This window comes from Rutilus rutilus (assembly GCF_951802725.1).
Source record: "Rutilus rutilus genome assembly, chromosome: 15".
Taxonomy (NCBI): domain Eukaryota; kingdom Metazoa; phylum Chordata; class Actinopteri; order Cypriniformes; family Leuciscidae; genus Rutilus; species Rutilus rutilus.
The window spans coordinates 29,895,038-29,915,052 of record NC_140220.1 but is presented as its reverse complement, the minus strand read 5'-3'; the positions used below and the strand labels follow the sequence as shown (position 1 = coordinate 29,915,052).

The 20,015-nt window shown below is 37.0% G+C and overlaps 2 protein-coding genes across 11 annotated transcripts; one reads left to right on the top strand and one right to left on the bottom strand.

Annotated features, from left to right (window-relative positions):
• Window positions 1-407: 407 nt before the first annotated feature.
• On the bottom strand, window positions 408-5,139 carry slc35f6 (solute carrier family 35 member F6). The gene is made up of 6 exons (XM_084432850.1): window positions 4,900-5,139; window positions 3,531-3,603; window positions 3,170-3,341; window positions 2,857-3,072; window positions 2,630-2,740; window positions 408-1,777 (listed from the first exon to the last, which is right to left on the bottom strand). The coding sequence occupies exons 1-6, from the start codon at window positions 4,974-4,976 to the stop codon at window positions 1,299-1,301; spliced, it is 1,128 nt and encodes a 375-aa protein (XP_084288976.1). The 5' UTR covers window positions 4,977-5,139; the 3' UTR covers window positions 408-1,298.
• A 1,700-nt stretch (window positions 5,140-6,839) lies between these two features.
• mideasa (mitotic deacetylase associated SANT domain protein a) lies at window positions 6,840-19,912 on the top strand. 10 transcript variants are annotated; one of them, XM_084432068.1, is made up of 14 exons: window positions 6,840-7,354; window positions 8,382-8,463; window positions 8,611-9,987; window positions 10,771-11,007; window positions 11,780-12,092; window positions 12,920-12,986; window positions 13,067-13,209; window positions 13,311-13,414; window positions 13,666-13,741; window positions 15,625-15,713; window positions 15,842-15,904; window positions 16,210-16,317; window positions 16,471-16,682; window positions 18,955-19,912. In XM_084432068.1, exons 3-14 carry the CDS (start codon window positions 8,626-8,628, stop codon window positions 19,187-19,189), a joined length of 3,009 nt encoding a protein of 1,002 aa, XP_084288194.1. In that variant the 5' UTR covers window positions 6,840-7,354; window positions 8,382-8,463; window positions 8,611-8,625; the 3' UTR covers window positions 19,190-19,912. The 10 variants fall into 10 exon arrangements, with proteins under 10 accessions (XP_084288194.1, XP_084288186.1, XP_084288191.1 ...); XM_084432060.1 differs by having other exon boundaries at window positions 6,847-7,354; window positions 16,474-16,682; XM_084432065.1 differs by having other exon boundaries at window positions 6,847-7,354; window positions 15,842-15,964; window positions 16,474-16,682.
• Window positions 19,913-20,015: the final 103 nt, after the last annotated feature.

The window sequence follows — 20,015 nt, the reverse complement described above, 5'->3', positions numbered from 1 at the left end:
TACATGAGTTAACATGAACTAACAGTTAAAAATACTTGTGCATTTATTAATTTTAATTAATGTTAATTTCAACATATTTAAATCATAAGTTGCATCTGTTAGTATTATTTAATGAACCCGAGTCAACACGAACTAACAATGAACAGTTGTATTTCATATTAACTAACATTTACAAAGGTTAATAAATACTGTAACAAATGTATTGCTCACAGTAAGGTAATGCATTAACTAATGAAACTTTTTTTTTTTTAAAGTGTTACCGTTTCTGCAATCATTTGTATTGATAGGCATTGTTTTAAACTTTGCATTGGGATATTGTGCTCACACACTAAAAATATGTTGTGCAATAGTGTACATATATGTAAGCGAAAAATGTCCATAAAAAAAAAAAGACAAAATTATCATAATCTTAGTTCATACAGCATTTTCATTGTAGCATTAACCCATTTAGTAGATCAGTGTTAGTTTTGAATGTTCCCAGAAACTGGCAATAGGTTTGTTACACATGCAGTAGATGTAATTGATCTAATGTCATTTACAAGTCACTGAGTGAAACAGGTCTGTCTTCTTCATGTTAATTTCACGTACCACAAACAGATGCATCCACAATGTAAAAAAAAAAAAATCTGACAAGAATGTGAGAGGAATTTATACATTCATGCAGAGGGAACTGCAGTCAATCAAATGGAACACAGAAGATATCATTGCATTATACATTTAGTAAAAATGACACCGTTTTTGAGATTATGGTTCCTTGCACCTCACTATGAAAAAAACATCTTTTTTTTTTTTCTTTTTTTATAAACCAAGAAACTACCATGGACTAAAAGAAGATTTTCTTGTCAGTACATAATACCCGTTTCACAGATAATTAATAGTATTCCTCAAATATAATTATTATAGAAATAATGTGCTCCCAACAACAGCACATCATGTAACAAAAAAAAATTAATAATTTGTTTTGAACACAGAATTAAAAACATTAAAATATTACCGGTATTCTAAGTTTTTGTTGCTGTTGTTGTATTAAAATCATGTACAAATTATTTGTTTCCATCCCTTTCATAAAGTGACAATCTTCATAAAAAACCATTTTAAAAATCTAAGCATCACTATCCCTTTTTTTTTTCTTTTACAGTTGAGAAATGCCAGTGGCATTAAGCAATAAGTAGTGATGGTTCCCAAATATTGATTCATACTTCTAAACCAACACTAAAATGTGATTCTCTCTTAAAATGGAAACAACTGTTAAAACGAAGAGAATTCTTTGTGGACAGCATTTTGTTCAACGTCTAAAATTAGCTATCCTGGGTGGCTTTTCCTTCACCAAGCAGTCTCTCTCTTTCAGGAGTGTCTCCCTCCTCTGCTCTCTGCTCTCTAGGGCAGCAGGGAAGTTTGTCCATCAAGGGTTTGTGGAGTCCATTGTACATTGCTGTACCCACGAGTAGGATGATGAAGCCCAGAATCTGTAGGCCCTGAAATTTCTCCCAACCCAGCGCCAGACTCACCACCCAGATGACTATAGTGCGCAGACTGTCCAGCACCATGCGAGTGGTGGCACTTATCTCTTTGGTGACGCTGATGCCGGCGAAGTTAAAGAAGGCGATGCTCACGGTGTTCCCCAGCAGTGCCAGCATAATGAGAGGCTTATGGCCAATCTGACAGAAGGCGTCCAGGGCGTCTTCAAGGACCTGCCGTGGGTTATCTGCAAAACTGCCCACATGGATGTAGAACATCGGGATGAGGAGGAGAGAGAGGATGACAAATCCAAAAAAACCTGAGAAACACACAGAGAGAGGACAACTAAGACACTTGGAAAGAGGTAAGTCTTGCTTAACTGACAACTTTTTTTAAATAAACATTAAATTGCATCTGTTTGTCAGTAGATGTTCATTGGCATATTTGATTGCATTTTTCCTGATTTCAAAGGAAAGGGGAGGACTGAAAGTCAAATAACCTCAGATATTACTCATCTGTAAGGGTGCTGACAGATAAGTCAATCACAGACTTTTAGGGGAGCTTTAAGATGAAAGACAGAGGTCTCAAGCTCCCCTAAATAGGGTCCAGCAACACATATGGTAATGACAACATTTGGTTGTATGATCAACATAGCTTCTTTTATCTTTACTACCTTTTATTGCTGATGTAATCTTAACAGTTAGCTTTTTCCAGCAAGGACAAGTTGATTTGATCAAAAATGACAGTAAAAACTTTTACATTGTTACAATTTTTCACTTCTTTTAAACATTCTACTCATCAAAAAAAATCCTACTATCTTACTAAAACTAAAACTATTTTCAACATGGATAGTAAATGTTTCTTGAGCACCACATTAGCATATTAGTATAATTTCTGAAGGATCATGTGAGGCTGAAGACACATGATCGTAACTGATAGAAAAGTGTTATTTTTAAATTGTAATAAAATGTTACAATATTACTGTATTTTTTATTTATTTCTATAATTTTCTTCTTTTTTTATCTTCCTGACCCCAAACCTTTGAACTGTATTGGATGAAGTGAGACTATAATCATTACGACAACATTATTATTCAGTAGCATCAAAATATTTGGCTCAAACTAGTCATTAGCTATATACGGTAATTGGTTAAAAATGACTAAATCTTTACCTTCAGTCCCAACAGCCTTCAGTGGATGCACATTGTGCTTGTAAACAAACTTCTCCTCCAAGACCATCTGGACTGAAACAATAATCTGTGCCATGATGATCAAAAGGTCCCCTATAAAACAAAACCAATGGATGATCAGTGATGCAATCCAAAGTTTGTATACTCGTAGACAAAGACAAAGTACATCATTCTGTGTGATTGAAAGCATTTGGCAGCACTAGAATTACCTGTGATAACCTCACTGAGCTTATGGGAGTCATTCCCATGGCCGTTTAGAAAGTCAGAAAGCCCAACCACCACCAGACCAAGGATGGTGACTAGGATCCCAATCCACTGGCTGGGCTGCAGACGCCGTCCTAAGAACGCTACAGACAGCAGTCCGGTGAAGATGATCACAGCTCCTCGCAGCATCTGGAAACTGGAGGCGCTGGTCATGTTCAGTGCTAGAGATATGAAGAAAGAGGAAGGAAATCTTCTTAAAACTGAATGGATGTTTTTAGATAATATAGTATAATAGTAAAAAAGACTATTGACACTCACCAATATACATGATGGACGTTCCCAACATGTCACAAAGGGCAGGGGGGAGGAAAAGCAGGGGGTTGAAACTCTGGCCTGGTTCCATGCTGGGCTCGGGTCTGCGCCGATCATAACAAAGGAGAATGTGGAACACCACCAGGCAGGACAGCTCTCCCAAAAACATTCCCACAGCCTGGAAGGGTGCGATGAAGGAAGGAGTCATGTATTATTATGGTGCATGCAGGAAACCAGTTCTCACTTTGTTAAAACATAAGATAATACTTCAGTTATCTGCTGAGCTACTGAAAAAAAGGGCTCTAAGGGGAAGTTTGATGTGAATAGCGTGTCGTGTATCTTGGTGAGGTTAATTGAATTTCATTACCTGTACAAAAGGGTGGGAGAAGGTATGATCTTTGGTACCATAACATCCAGGTGCAGTGAACATATCAGCCCATCTAGAAGATTAACAGATTCATCTCATTAAAGGTGATGATGAGTGTCATTTTTCTGTATTAAAATTCCTTAACTTAAATATGCGGTATAACTATAAATAAGGCACTCATGGCAAACATTAGCTCAACAACGGCTAAGATTTTGGATCTGTTTGTCCAAACAATGGTGGAAATACAACTTGTTTGGGAAACCTGTTATATTTATTAATAATAATAATAATAAACATTTATCTGTATAGCATTTGTCATACATGAAATGCAGCTCAAAGTGCTTCACAAGCATAAAAACAAATATCGGCAATACAATTTCACACAATATAAAATTAAAAATACTAAAAAAATAAAGTAAATAAACCAAACTTTCACAATTTCACACAGTATCAATATACCAATAAGCAACTTTATGAATATAAAATATGAATGCTAGAAGCCTCTTTCACTTAATTTGGTATAATGTTATAATTTATAATTATGATTATTAGTAATAATGAGCATTTTCATACCACACATCTATCTTTCCCATGCCAGTCACTGTAAGTTTAATAAGTAACTAAGCACATGGTACACTAATGTCACTTTTACAACCATGAAATGACAATTCATGACCTCACGACAAAGAAAAGACTAGATTTAACAAATTTTAGCAAGACTATTTTAGAAACTGTGAAACACAGATTCATCAACACCATCAGTGTCAGTTTTTCAGCAGAAATGAAGTGAAACCGTGGTATCAAATATCGTCTGCCTAGAAACATCAAGCATCTGTTTTAGACACAAAGCTGTATCAAGTTACTTAACAGTATTTGTGGCAGACAGCTTCGTTCTTGACGAGATGGACAACTTAAATCCGACTGTAAGTTATTTAATGCTGCGGTTGCACTATTGACTAATAGTCACAAGTGTTTTGGTGGCAGAATTGCTGATTTTGCAGCATCAACATGTCACGAAACAGCGGATCATTACAACTGCACGCGAGTCATGTAATCATCTTGTTCTAAAAAGTGAAATTTTTTAACTTTATAGGTGAATGTTAAATTCATACAGTGCTACTAAAAAGTTAAATCAAGAGGGTTCGTCTTTCTTTAGTCTTGTTTGTGTTAACATTCATTTAAAATTAATTTAGACAATACAATTACATGTATTCACAAACAATGAGGACACGATGTACAGTTTTGTGAAAGACAATGAGAAAACATCCTTGTTTGCTCTATTAATAGAGTAAAAAATGTGGGGCAACTAATAAAAGTAAGAAAAAATAACATGTAAACAATCACAATCTAGCGCGTGCGTGCTACTTACTTCGCGGATAGTGTGTTAAGAGAGCCTGTGGTGAGCATCAGACCGGCGAGAAAGAGCTGATATTTTGTCCAAGCCATGGTGAGTGTGGGACTGAGTGAGTGACGGCGAACATCAGACACTCAAGACACACTGTCTTGAGATGGGTCTCCTTTGCTGATGGTGATGATGATGACTAGCTATCTGAACAGGTCGTTCCCCTGTACGCAAAATGCAAATCACATGATGGCGATCATGTGACACACCAGCTGACGCTTTATTTCCGCAGACTTCTGAAGAGTGCGCAGATCTTGCTACATTACGAAATCGTAAAAGTGATATTCTCTCCAGTCCTACTATTATAGCTAAATTAGCTTAGTATTCTTAAATATAAGTCTATGTTTTTAAAGTCAGAAGTTCATACCTAAAAACAATTTTTGTTAAAATAAGAAAGCTGTAAAACGTGTTTCTACTTGTAAACATTTCCATATTTTTATTGAAATTTTTGTAGTTTTATTTATTTATTTATTTATTTATTTTTATTTTATGTTTATTCAATGTACTCAGCAATGTACTCACCCCCCGCCCAATAAAAAAAGAATAATACAATTAAATGTAAAAAGGTGTGTTTTACAGTGCACAGATCTTCTGTTTTAATATGAGATCTTCTGTTTTAATATGACATATGAATCAAATATAAGGAGCAACAGTCATTTGTGAATAATAATGATCACAGTGTGTGAGACTACGACTACTGTTCGCTGACCTGTTGGCAAAATAATAATATTTTTTTTAAATAATTAACAAATTAATATTTTACTCAACATTATTAGATTAGTAGCTTTTGAATAAAAAAACTTTATTTAACTCAAGAGACGATATTATTTGTTGAATTCTTATAAAAAGGTTTCTTTGTTTCTAAGTTGTTTTTGTTGTTTTGTGGGGATTTTGAATCACTTCACTGACTCGATTCCTTTGAAACCGTTGATCAAAATTTTTATTTCAGATTCGTTAGTGATTCTTTTACGTACGCCAGTAGGTGGCGACAAGTGTTTGTTGTAAGAGTAAGAGCCCTTGAATCTTCCACCCGATGCGTAAAAAAAGTTTTTATTTTTTTGTTATGATGGTTCAGATGGTCAGCAGATTTTCGTGATTCTCATTCAGTGTCGCTAAGAGTCAGTCTAGACAGTGACGAAAGTTGTATTCGTCCAAGAGGTTCAACAAATGATATCTAGCTCACCAACTCAGTCCGCAGTCACGCTCTTCACTGGAGACTTCAGTGAAAGAAAAGTCAGTGCATGGACGTGAACCAAAACGATTCATTCATTTAAAGATTTTTTAAAAACACAGATGCGTTGATTGATTAAACACTAGTTTTATTCAACATAAATATGACAACATGCTATTTTTGCGCTATTAGTACTTTTATGCTCTAGTACTTTTTGCTAAATTTTTTTGGTTACTGTTCAATTACAAACTGTACCTGTTTATTATTAGATGGCTCTTTATTGAAATGAGTACTAATAAATAAGAGCCATCTAATAATAAACAGGTACAGTACTCAGGTATTAGTACAGGTATACAGGTATTAGTACTCATTCCAATAGTGACTAGTATTTAATTATAATTTAGAAGTTATAAATAGAACTAGAATTTAAAAAAATAAAAAAATAGAACTAGTATTCAAAACTTGCCTTCTCGTTGCTTTGGCTTTGCTACATCCTTACATTTTTGTGGTAAGGAGCATAATGACAAAGTTACAATTACAGGCTGTTTAAAATTATATACAGCACTGATATGTTTCTTTTCCTTTCCTTTTCGTTTTAACATTTTTTTTTTAACACTTTCAACGCAACCTGTAGTATATCTCGAAGTCAGTAAAAGTTAAAGAGATATGGAAATATAAAAGTTGGTCTCAGTAATAAAATATGACACATTTCATTCCAGCAGTGTGCGAGAAGTTCCTTCCGTCCAATCACAGTGTGCGATTTTGCGCCTTGTGTCGCCTCGCCTTTAATCCGAAACACGCTGATTGGTTGCGTGGGTGCAAACTGTTTTGTTGATAAATAACTTTGATGGATTGATTATTGTAAGAGGATCCGACTTCGAACGCTACGCATCCTGCTAACAGTAGGCTATTGGTAAAAAATTGCGCTTAAACGGCAGAATGTAAATCGGGAAACAGGTTTGCTGACTACCGAGGTGTTCAAACGTGTTCGGATACAAAAAGTTGGAAGATTTGGCAGCGTACTAGTTAGAGAGGCCTCTCGATGCATTATGACATGGTATTTTAGCGTATCATCAAATGTGCGCACTTACGTCTAGGCGTTTACGACAGACTGCATTGTAGTATGTGTTTATGGCCAAGCACGCACGCTGTTGACTTTGGCCAGGGCTTGAACTGTTTTTGTAAGGCGCTGTCATCCGAACTTGAAAAGTAAGGAAGGAAGGAGGACGGTCAATGCCATATTGCAACAGTGTAAGTACGTTACAGTTCTAATATGCTTTCATACACGACATTTCGTTCAATAAGTCAAGAAACACCAAGGAGCAAAATGCACAAATACTGAAACTTTGCAGTCTTACAAGGAAGTATGTAGGACAGTTTGCTTTGCTGTGCAGCGTTAATTATACATTATATTTTGTTATAATAAATGTTTTCAACATGGTTTCTGGGTTGGGTTGAAAAGTAGTTCTGCTTGTTCTCTCTCTCCTGTATACTCTCCATATCTCTCTCTCTCTCCCTTTCCCTCTTCACTTCCTGTAATTCTTGTTGTCTTGCATTGCACTTTTAATGCCCCTCCCGTGCCTGTCTGCTGTTGCCTTCTGCATTTGTGTTTGTCAGGTTTCCTGGTTTTAGACCACTATGTTCCTTCTCTACGCACAAGTCTTGCCAAATAGCCATGAATTAATGGTATGCATAAGGAAATATTTGCACGTTTGGTGTCCTGTCAATCGTGAGTATGTTTTGACACGTTATGGTTGGTTAGGCAATTGGTGACCTGAAGTTTGATTGACAAATCAACTTTTTTGTAATATAATAAGATAAAAAAAATAATAATAAAAAATCATTATGATATAAGGATTTGTTTCAAAACAAAAATCCCCTTAAAAAATATCAAAATGAATTTTAATTTAAAAACCAAAAGCATGCTTATTATTAGTGAGTCCCCAAGGGGACAGATAATGGAAAAAATATGAGATGGGAGGACACATTTCAATGATTTTGCATTTGTTTGCAAAACGTTTGCGTTTCCCTGAGAAACTGGGAAACTGTTCTCTCCCAAAAATTGTTGCATTTGCTCACACTCACTTAGAAAATAGAATAGGTGTGTGCAAGGTATTGTTTGTATGAATAGCATTTTAATGTATTTTTTTGAATAATGTTAAAAATTAAATGAGTGTCATGGCATTGATGCTTTTATTTTGTGTAGAATGCAGACAACATTACACTCCTATTGTGACGGATTTCAAAACCTAACTCTTTGTCTTTCTCTCCTTTTTAGAACGTTTCCCTTGACTGAGGAATGACTGAGTTTTTAAATATTTACACCACCTTTATACTGCAGTTTAGAAGCAAGTGGGGAGGTGAGGTTTCTAGACCCCACATAATCCTGCATGCACTCCGCTCTGTAAAACATTATTATTATTATTTAACTTCGGCCTTGTTCAAACCTAATCAGGCTTATTTAAAACTGAAGTATTGAATGCCCTGGGTTTTTGCTTGTCTTCTAGTTTTACACAACTGCCATGAGTCTTTCTCCACACCAGAGAGGAACCATAAACAGTATTAGCAAGCAGAATGTTGAAGCCATTGGTGAAACAATGCAGCATTCAGGAGATCTCTTCTACAACGTGGGAGCCCCTTCCTTGGAGCAAACTCACAGCAGTCCAGAGGGTTTGGTGGATTCTAGCCCTGAAGTCCAGGGCGTTTTCAAATCTGATAAAGGATATCCCGTCCGAGGGCATTTTCAGCAATCGGGACCAGTGAAGTGGGTGCACCAGGACCCAGTGCAGACCTCGACTTGGTTTCAGGGCCTCCCGAACGTGAATAAGTGGCCACAGAACTTTGTCCCTTCTCTTAGTGCTATAGATGACCCAAGGGCCTTTCACAAAAGTCATGAGATGGAGGCTGTGAAGTTGGAGAAGCTTTCGCCAGGTTCCTCGCAGTCCTACACAGACACATCTCACGTTACTGGGGCGGATTGGGACCATCACCCGATGGCAGCCATGCATCATGTTCAATTCCAGGCTCTCCAACAAGGTCACATACCTGCGGACCTCCAATATCAGCCTCAGGGCATGCATCACGAAATGACTGATTCCACTCTGCAACCCTTCCAATTGGCGTTTGGACCTACCAAGCAGCCGCAGGCAACTGGTTTCCAACAAGTCTTCCAAGGCAACAATGCATCTTTAAATATGAATTACAACGAGAAGCCAAAATCACAACAGCAACTCTTGCAGTTGCAACAGCAACAGCAGCAGCTGCATCGTCAACACCAGATGCAACAGTTGCAGCAAATGCGTCAGTTGCAGCAGCAGCAACAGAATCAAATTCAGCAGCAGCAACGGCTGCATCAAATGCAACAGCAGTACCACCACCAGCAGAAGAAAAGGCAGGAACAGCTGCAACAGATGCAGCAGCAGCAGCAACTGCAGCAGCATGGACAAGGTTTTCAACACCTAGAGTCTGTAGAAAAACAGCGAGTCAAAAAAGAGATTGAGTCACAGGATCTTCCCAGCGCTCAGGTGAAAATCGAATCGAGTCAGACCCAGCTCACTGTTCCTCAGCCACAACATCTTGTTCCTCAGGAATCAAATTACCAGGAATCTGGCCCTGCAGAGCCCACTCCAGACCTCCAAGAAACCCAAACCAAACGACAGGTCCTCCCTCGCCGCTCTCGGCGACTCTCTAAAGATGGCATCTCTCCTCAAGCTGACCAGCCCTCCAAGGACAAGGTTTCTTCTCAGAATGGAGGAGTTGGTGGAGCCCAAGAACCCACTGTGGGGGTCATCCAAAGCACTCAGAGACGACGGAGGGCTTCAAAGGAGATCAATCTTGAGACTCTTGCTCAAAAGGCTTCAGAGATGGAATTTCTGCCAGCCAAGGTGAGCCAATTTCATTTGGAAATCCATTAGAAGCCTAATTTTACATCAGTGGATAAGTAGAAATACATTTTGAGTGCCACTAGCATCACCGAACGAAATTGCAAATGTATTAATTGTTTTCAAAAAAACAAATTAATTGGTTTCTTGAGCACACTCCCTTCCTGCCATTGGTCCAACAAACAGATAGTCTTGCCCTACCTATGAATTGGCTTATTCAAAACCTTAAAAATGTCCACTGCTGACTCTAGCAAGATGCTAAAGCTGGGTGAAACGTGTCACTGTCTTTATTACTAATCAAGCTATAAAGTAAATATTACAGTAGCAACTTGGCTCATAGTAGTGTTTGCTACCAAGCTTCCCCAGTCATATACACACAGTTAGTGAGCATTGTAAAGCAGTCTGTTGAGCAGCTGCAAGTCTGCACACCTTCACATTCCACACTCTCTCAAAATCCTTTGTTGAATTTGGGAGTGGCCGATTCACCAAGCACTATTTGCTAACATTTATCCAATCCAAACTTCACAAAACAAGAAGCTTATGGTATGAATTTATTCTTTTAAATATAATGGACTGTCTTCAGATACTTCTATGTAACAGGAAATAGACATCTCTGTTTGTTTGAGATGGTTATTTAATTTCTTTTATTAAAAACATGGACTGTAACTGTGTTTTTAAGATCGCATGAATCTTCTAGTTCTGTGACTCACTTAAACGCTGCAGGTTGCTTACACATAATTAACTTTATTTGTGCCTCTTCATCCCTTTTTACTCTTCTCTTAATAGTGTGAGGACATTACCCCTGGTAGACCAGCTGGTATGGCCCCCCTAGTCATCCCAGTCTCGGTCCCAGTTCGGAAAGGTCAAATCAAAGTGGAAGTGCAGGGCAGCTGGGCACAGACGGATAATGTTCGGAATCCCTCAGAGATTTCACATCAACAGAACCAGCCTGATCGCAAACCCTCTGTTATTGTAGCACGCCTGCACTCATTAAAGAACTCTGCATCTGTGAGCTTCATCCAGGTACAGGTTAATGTCAAGTTAAGTCAAGTCGGCTTTAGTTATATAGTGCTTTATACAGCACAGATTATTTCAAAGTATCTTTACAGTGATAAACAGGAAAATAATGATCAATGATGCAAACAGAATTCAATTATGCTGGAAAGAATCACTAAAAAAGACAATAGTGTCACTATTCAGCTTAAGTCAGTTCAGTGTTGATTCAGTTTGGTTCAGTAACTGTGTAAAGTTAATAAATTATAAAATGAGTTCAATTCAGCCATAAAGCAGCTCTGCAGAAAACAGTGATGCCATCAACCAGCCCTGTTCAGTTCTCATCCAATAGTGTCAGTGCAGTCAAATCAATAATGTTGCTGAATATTAAGTGTCCCTGACTAAGCAAGCCAAAGGTAACAGTGGCAACAAACTCAAACTCTTATAACATCTCAATGCTTTTGCACACTAAAAGTGTACTTGAGCTTTTAAAATAGTTGTTAAATAGACAGTTGTTTACCCCAAAATGAAACTTCTGTCATCACCCGTGTTTTTCTTTCTTCTGCTGAACACAGAATAAGATATTCTGAAGGATCAAAAAGTCGAATGTTGTCATTGACTTTCATAGTATGGAAAAAAAATACTGTATGGCTACTGTCAACTATTTGGTTACCCACATTCTTCAAATGATCTTCTTCTGTGTTCAGCAGAAGAAAGAAAAACATACAGGTCTGAAACAACTTGAGGGTGAGTAAATGATGACAGAATTTTCATCTGTTTCTACCATTTATGTTTCAATCAGGGTACAGGGCAAGAGGACAAATCCAGGCGCCGCCCACGTCCCGAGCCTCTGGTCATACCTCAGCCGTGCACTTTCATCGCCCCTTCTGTCTACTCCAGCATCACCCCCTACCAGAGCAATCTGCGCTCCCCAGTGCGCCTGCCAGAGCATGCCAGCATCATCCCGCCGTACACCCCTCCACCCATTCTTTCACCTGTGCGTGAAGGCTCTGGGCTGTACTCCGTTCTGTTCCTCTCTTCTATGTCAGCAGGCAGCCAGATCCTGCCACCCCCATCTACACCCCGAAGCAACACACGAAGCTTGCTGCGCACAAGTATGTTCCACCTTGCGTTTTTGTTTTTTTATTATTAAAAATGTACAATAGTGTTCTAAGCATTAACATTTACTAATGCAATGAACAATGAACAAGTTTCTTACAGCATTTTTTCTTTTACGTTAATGTACATTTACAGTATAAACACACTATTGTTCATTGATAGTTGTCATTAATTAATGTTAACGTACAACTTTTAATGGTATAAATATGTTAGTATATTTAGAAATAGTAATAAATGAACTAATAATGAAAAATACTTTTATTATTAACGTGGTAACAATTGTGCTAACTGATGTTAACACCTTATTGTAAAGTGTCTCATTTTTATCGTCAGTATTTGATTGTTTATTCATACTTATTAATAGATGAATTAGAAGTTATCATTAATTAGGTATTATTAAGTATCAATAAACTGTACATTCTTACTGCATTTATTAATCCTCTTAATTAATGTTAATTTACATTGTTAGTTCATAATTCATTAACTAATGTTAATTAATGAAATGTTAAAAACCTATTAGTATATGTTATAAAACTTAGATGGATAAAAGCTGTAATTGTTTTGTTCATTAGTTAATGCATTGGGGATCATGAACTAATAATGTTAACAAAAGTAGTGTTATTGTATTAGTTGTTAGTTCACATTAACTATTGTGCTAACTAATGTTAACTTATACAGCCTTAATGTAAAGTGTCAACCCTTTTTCACTGTTTGTTTATTCATTTTTATTCTTACCTATTAATTCCAAGTGTAGATGAACTGTGTAGTTCATCATATTGACATAATAATCTCTCTCTTGCTGACTTTATTTTCTGCATTTCAGGCAGTTCTGATATCAGTCCTCCTGCACTCCCACTGATTGGAGAAGCAACGCCTGTCAGCCTAGAACCGTGAGCATTTATTATAAAAAGCTATTCATCACAATCGCTGTCCACTAATCTAATATACTTTCCCTCTCTTGCATGTTTAGGCGCATAAACATCGGCTCTCAGTATCAGGCAGAGATTCCAGAACTATGGGATCAGACCTTGGCCCTAAAGGACCAGCATAAAGCAACTTTGGTGTGGCTCCCTAATTCAGAGGCTGATTCTACGGCCTCCCAGGATACAAGATGTAACTTGTCTTTAGACTGCATTGAAATAGCCAATGTTCTCCAAATGCATATAACACAGACATACTCACATATTTCCATTCCGATCCTTATTATTTTCCAGTTGATGACCTTATGAACCTGGTCTGCTCCAGTGTCATGTGTGGAGGAGGAACCAACCCAGAGCTAGCAATGCACTGCCTGCACGAGTGCAAAGGAGATGTCATGGTGAGCACAGTTGTTTCTCTTCATTCTTATTTGAAAATAGTTGTGCTGTTTAATAGTTTAGCAGAAAATGTGAAATGTAATGCGTGTTTGCTGAAGAAAAGTATTAATTTCTATTAAAAAAAAGATTTTGCTGACCCCAAACATTTGAACGGTTGTGTGTCTAAAAGTGTCCAAATACTTAGTGGGGCCATTGTATTTGATGCATAAATAAGTTTTCTGGAGAAACAACAAATGTTGTTTTGACTCTGTAGCAAGCTCTGGAAATGATGATGATGAAGAATCCCATCTTCTCCAGGAACCACCATCTGGCAAACTACCACTATGCAGGTAGAAACTCATTTACAGAAACATAGTAGTGGGCTAAAAAAAAAAAAATGTAATTAAAGGTATTGCGGAGGATTTTCTTTTTCCGGGTGGATCATCAAGACTATTGGTCCTCCTAGTTGTCAATCATTTTGGTGATATGTTTACGTAAGGCCGTCGTACGTGCTCGTCCCTAGGTAGTTTTCGCTTTCTGCGCATGCGCACTTTCGGGTGTATATGTGTGGTGAGCTACGGTTTCAGCCATTCATTGAAGCTCGCCTCGCCGTTCTCACCCAGAGTGTTTTGGGGAGAATATTTCACACGCTGGCGTGCGCTAAAAGCACAAGTTGGGCTTCCCACTGATGCCTCAGTCGCGAAGTTTCTACTCGACAGGTAAAGTTTTGCATGCTATTTGGAGAAATCCATTTAAAATCACTGCTAGTAAAAGTCAATGTAAGCTATGATTAGCGATGCTAGCCCTGGCACAAGTCACGCACCGCGCAGACACGGTAATCATCTCAATTTGTCTAAAGTACCAAATGGTAAAAGGTATCAAGCTGAAATGTTCTAAAACCTTGTGTTGTGTGTTCATTTTTGATAATTCCAATGTGTTCACCATAGTATTTATTACACAAATGCAACAAGCTACATCTCCATTGCAGATCATGTCTTGAGTCCTCACTCAATCGATCAGTATAATAAGTAAATAAAACACGGAAGGGCATTTGACATTTTGTCTTGCATGAATGTTTTTGAGTTAGAGTGTTTTTGGGAGAATATTTCACAAGCTGGCATGCGCTAAAAGCACAAGTTGGGCTTCCCACTGATGCCTCAGTCGTGAAGTTTCTACTCGACAGGTAAAGGAAAGTAGGCTTGTATGAGCCATGCCGACAGCAACTTGTAAACAGAGCGTGCACGAGGAGAACTAGGCTCGTGCATGCTCTCTCGTGCACACGTTTAATAGGCGTTTAATAAGCAGGTAGAGTGTTGCGCATGTGCTTTTTTTCAAAAAGTGGAGAGGGCGGTTCTTTTCTAAAATTCGGGAAAATCCTCCGCTATACCTTTAATTAATTAATCACACATTGTTCAGAAATTAATCGCACCTAACGTTAAAATCTTTTTATATATATTTTATATTGCAATGCATATTTTCACACTGAATCTCAAAATGAATGCAGAAACAAAATAAAGATTTTTTTAAATCTTTGTTTAATGACATCTTTTTACTAAGTACTATTAATGAAGGCCAGCATCAGTGATACCAAACATTGCTAATGGTGTCTCTATTAATTCGATGTTTTCTCAATTTCTCGGGATGAAATAATTAATAGCCATTCAACATTACAGTATAATTGAAATCCATAATTTTTAACATTAAATTGTCTTAAGAATATTGCAACATCCTTTAATTTAAATGAACTTAAAACAAACTTCACTAGGGCTGTCTTGGTTTGTCTAAGAAATAATTGTGATTATGACGATTAATTAGTCTCTTTAAGCTGCATTATATTTGGTGGAAGCATTGCTATCTCTGTTTGAAAAAGAGCTGTCAAGTTTATTTTGCACATTCAAGAAAAATGAGAAGTTAAAACATTTGGCATCAGTATTTTTAAGTGAGGATCAGTCCTTGTGATACAATGTCAGTATTGCAATATTTACACATTTTTGCTCTTACACCATACACTGTAACGCTAGTCAAAGGATGCCAGGAAGGGATGCTACATTAACAGTTAAACACATTAAACAGAAAATATTAATCGCAGAAATGAATGTGTTATTTTTGACAGCCCTCACATGCTTTCACTGTAAATGGATTGTTCAGTAGTTATTGCAATTGCAATCCAGCAGATTATCTGTAATGTTTTATGGTGGATAGCAAGCGAGTAATGTTCCTTAAATATTGACAGGATCAGATTGCTGGACTGTGGATGAAAAACGATTCTTCAACAAGGGAATTTCTGCTTACAGGAAAGATTTCTTCTTAGTGCAAAAACTGGTATCCAGTCTTTTTTGGTTACTGTATTATTATTGGTCATATCTTGATTCATATAAAGTAAATAAATATGTAAAAAAATACCTTTTTAAGGTGACATTGTGTTTTTGTTAATCTGTCTGTTTTGGCAGGTGAGGACTAAAACAGTGGCACAGTGTGTGGAGTTCTACTACACTTATAAGAAACAAGCAAAGGTTGGTCGTAATGGGACTTTTACATATGGACCTTCAGACCCAGAGGAAAGCCTCCCTGTGGTAAAGGACATTGTCTGTTAGACATTGTCATTGTCTTTGACTTTTTAGCACATGTACAGTGGGATCCAAAAGTGTGAGACTGGACTGAAAAACATTCATAATTTAAATATAAACAAACTTTGTACACTTATCAAATCTGTGCTACAATAAATCTGTACAATTTGATGCATGCATGCTGGTAATATTTGCCTCTGTGAGACTTTTCATTTTTATATCATCAGTCTGTTTTTTCATCTCCAACATAGACGAATGTGAAAGAGGAAGAAAATGATTGGAAACAACAGGAGGGAACACAAGATAATGTGAATGAGCGTCTACAAGACGTGACCAAGACACTTCAGGACAATGAGAATGTGAGTATTTGGAGTGAAAGCATAATCCTCTTTGTATATAAATACACCATAAAGACTTTGTCATGTTTCTCTGGGTTGGAATATGAAATGTCTTGTTATGGCCAAATGAAAAGCTCATTCTATTTGCATGGTTGTCTTTACTGGCTCATCCAGAAGAGGGCAGACGTGGCTCACGAGGACCAAAAGAATGGCTCTGCGGAAGAGTCTTCTGGCCTGATGCCAGCAACTCAACCCTCCTTCAAAACTCCTTCGCCTGCGCCTCCGAAGCCTCGCTCTGACAATACCGGGAAGAAAAACAGGGCCTCAACTGTCAACAAAAGTCAGGGAGAGCCGGAGGGCATTTTCCCTTGCAAGAAGTGCAGTAGGTTAGTCAGTTTGTATATGCTGGTCTATGCATTTTTTACTCTGAAAATTAAGCTACTGAATTAAGCATTTACCTCAAAGGACAGTTGAGAACACTTTTCTTCCAGAGCCTTCTTAAACCAGTTGCACCTATATGAGGGTTTACACTTCACTGTATTTTTACTCTTTCTCTGGTTGCACTTTATTTTACAGGATGTGTACTTACAGTGTACTTAGTACCTAGTTATAACCAAGATATTCCAATTACTATAATAAGTACATAGTATGTACATGGGGAACTCTTGTACTGTACATCTTATCTAAGTAGATAAGAGTGAGAATTCTGCCCACTGAACTCTTTACCTCTGGTCTTCAGTTTCTCTGGGGATTTGATATTCAGACACTGCAATATTACTTTCAATATTTCAGTATTAATATTTTTATCACAATAAATTGATCAAAATATTGCACAATTATATTTGAATATTAAGACTGATTTTAATACTAGACTGATTTTTTCCAAATGATTTAATATATAAATATTTCAATATCAGTATTATTTATGGTTTAATTTGATATATATGTCCTGCAAGGTTAGTAGAGTACTCTTAAGCAGAGATATTATGATTATAATAATTGTATTAATAATATGTCATTGGTCTGAGGCCACATATAATAATTCAGCAATTTTATTCTCTAAAGCAGAGTGAAATGATTTCACTTATGTTTAAAAGTGTCCTTAAAGATTTAGATTGTTACTCACCCTCATGTTGTTCCAAACCATAAGATTTTCGTTCATCTTTGAAATACAAATAAAGATATTTAAACTAAATCTGAGAGATTTCTGTCCTTCCATTGACAGCTACGCAACTACCACTTTGATGCTTCAAAAAGTTAATAAAGAGATTGTAAAACTAATCCATATGAATTGAGAGGATTATTCCACATTTTCTGAAGAGACAAGATCGCTTTATATGATGAACAGATTGAATTTATGCTTTTATCAGCGAAGATAAACAGAAGCTCAACCGTACTTGCTTTGACGCACGAGAACAAACCTCATTGGTTTTTGCGGAAGCCCAAACGTGCTGCGTAACACAGGAGAATGAACCTCATTGGTTCTTGCACATCAAGCAAACATGCTTGAGTTTCCGTTTATCATAACAGATGTTGATGAATGTTTACATGTGAATTAAAGCCTAAATTCAATTAGTTCATCATATAATGTCTCTTCAGAAAATTTCTCATATGGATTAGTTTTACTATCTCTTCATAACCTTTTTAAAGCTTTAAAATGGTAGTTGCATAGGCTGTCAATGGAGGGACAGAAATCTCTCAGATTTCATTAAAATATCTTCATTTGTGTTTCGAAGATGAATGGAAGTCTTACGGGTTTGGAACGACATGAGTAAATGATGACAGTATTTACATATTTTTGGGAGAACTATCCCTTTAAAGAGATGGTTCGGAGTAAAATCAACGTAGGGTCCTTTGCACCATGACCTTGAGCCAAACACCCCCCCAGAAGCCTTTTTTCCCTTGGTTGAACATTATTAAAGTTAGAGCTTATTTAGAGAAATCAGCCAGATGGCTTAGTGCAGGCGCTAATGGATCCAAGGATGTATCTCGTAAATTACCCCACTAATAATTCCCAGAATGGTACCAAACTTATACAGTAGTACAAATAGGTTCTGTACTCATAAAACGAGGCATTGGAAAGTTTGTAAGTACATCAGGAGTTTATTTAAATAACACTTGCCTGACGGCTCATGCTACTGCTAACCCGGACGTCGACGTCACTTCAGTGATTTAGGAAAAGCACGTAAAAGTCCTGGCGGAAAGCGATGCATAAGGATGTATTTTTGGTATCCATACTTGGATCCATTAGCGCCTGCACTAAGCCATCCGGTTGATTTCTCTAAATAAGCTCTTTACTAATAATGTCTCTAAACTTTAATAATGTTCAACCAAGGGAAAAAAGGCTTCCGGGGGGGGGTTGGCTCGAGGTCATGGTGCAAAGGACCCTAGGTTGATTTTACTCTGAACCATCCCTTTTTATTTTCTCATTGTCTGCTTATGCTTTTATAAATCCCTATATTCATAACATTCACACAGCTAGCCAATGGTTTAAGGTGTGTGTGTGTGTATGTATGTATGTATGTATGTATATAGATATATATATGTGTATATATATATATATATATATATACATACACACACACACAAATATAAAGCAGTTTCTTATTTTAAGCAGTCTTTGTACCTATTTTGACGTCCTTGTGTGTGTATATGTAGGGTGTTCTATAAAGTGAAGAGCAGGAGTGCTCACATGAAGAGTCACTCCGAGCAGGAGAAGAAGGCAGCAGCACTGCGCCAAAGAGAAGAGGAAGAGCGAGTGGCTAAGGCAAAGCAGGAGATGCTAGAGGCAGCAAAGAAGGAGGCGGAACAAGGAGGAAAGAAAGAAGAGAGTAGTGGAGCTGAGGACAGTTCAGCAGAGCCAGATGATGAGCTGGATGAGGACTGGCATTGAGGAACTTGATGACTCATTTAGTAGTCTTCTGTAGTACCAGTTGGTACCAAAAATGTGCATCTTGGTTAAGGGCAGTTGGGATGTTTGAAATGATAACAGTGGATGATATGCCTTTTGTCTTTTTTTATTTTTACCAAAATTTTATAAGAACTTTCCTTTGGAATATATTTTTAAAAAATGCAGATGTGTGGCAATTTGGCATCATTCACGATGAATGAGCTTGATATGAAATCAAATGAATATGAGCGTTAAACTTTTCTAGAAAGTACCCGAACAATTTTGTATGCATTCAGTGAGATTGTATTTTTTTTATGTGTTTATGTAATATACATAATATGTAATCAAGAACGCAGACTAAAATCCCCTTCCTTCTACCTTCTATAATTTCAATTAAATATTTTCTTGTGCATGAAATGTATATAATGCATAAAGAATCTTTTTGTATTATATTGTGTACAATATTGGTCCTGTTGTGTGTTTTCTCAGTCCTCTAAATTTAAAAGAATGTGTATATTTATGTTTTCGATGCATTTAAAGGGGAGTGGAATATTGGGATTAAGGGATTAAAAAATAAATAAAACTCACATGTAAATGCAAGTCACAACAAATACATATTTGACATATTGATCACATTTTTCACACTTTGCTGACTATTGTGACCACGCTTGATATTTGCTATTTTTCATAAATATGTGCACAATAAAAACAAACTTTCAGTATAAATTTGTATTATTTGTCTTGATATAATAAATATAAAAGGAAAAAGTTCAATTATCATCATCACATTCGGTATTGAAAGAAGAAAATTTAGAAAACAACACTCTTT

Bases quoted from the DNA above. Each gene is read 5' to 3' on its own strand.
- slc35f6 (XM_084432850.1), bottom strand. From the start codon at position 4,976: ATGGCTTGGACAAAATATCAGCTCTTTCTCGCCGGTCTGATGCTCACC. The intron at 3,073-3,169 runs GTGAGTGTCAAT...TCATATCTCTAG, and splicing joins AACGTCCATCATGTATATTG to CACTGAACATGACCAGCGCC. The intron at 1,778-2,629 runs GTAAAGATTTAG...TGTGTTTCTCAG, and splicing joins GAAGGCTGTTGGGACTGAAG to GTTTTTTTGGATTTGTCATC.
- mideasa (XM_084432059.1), top strand. From the start codon at position 8,626: ATGAGTCTTTCTCCACACCAGAGAGGAACCATAAACAGTATTAGCAAG. The intron at 9,988-10,770 runs GTGAGCCAATTT...TTCTCTTAATAG, and splicing joins TGGAATTTCTGCCAGCCAAG to TGTGAGGACATTACCCCTGG. The intron at 11,014-11,779 runs GTTAATGTCAAG...TGTTTCAATCAG, and splicing joins TGAGCTTCATCCAGGTACAG to GGTACAGGGCAAGAGGACAA.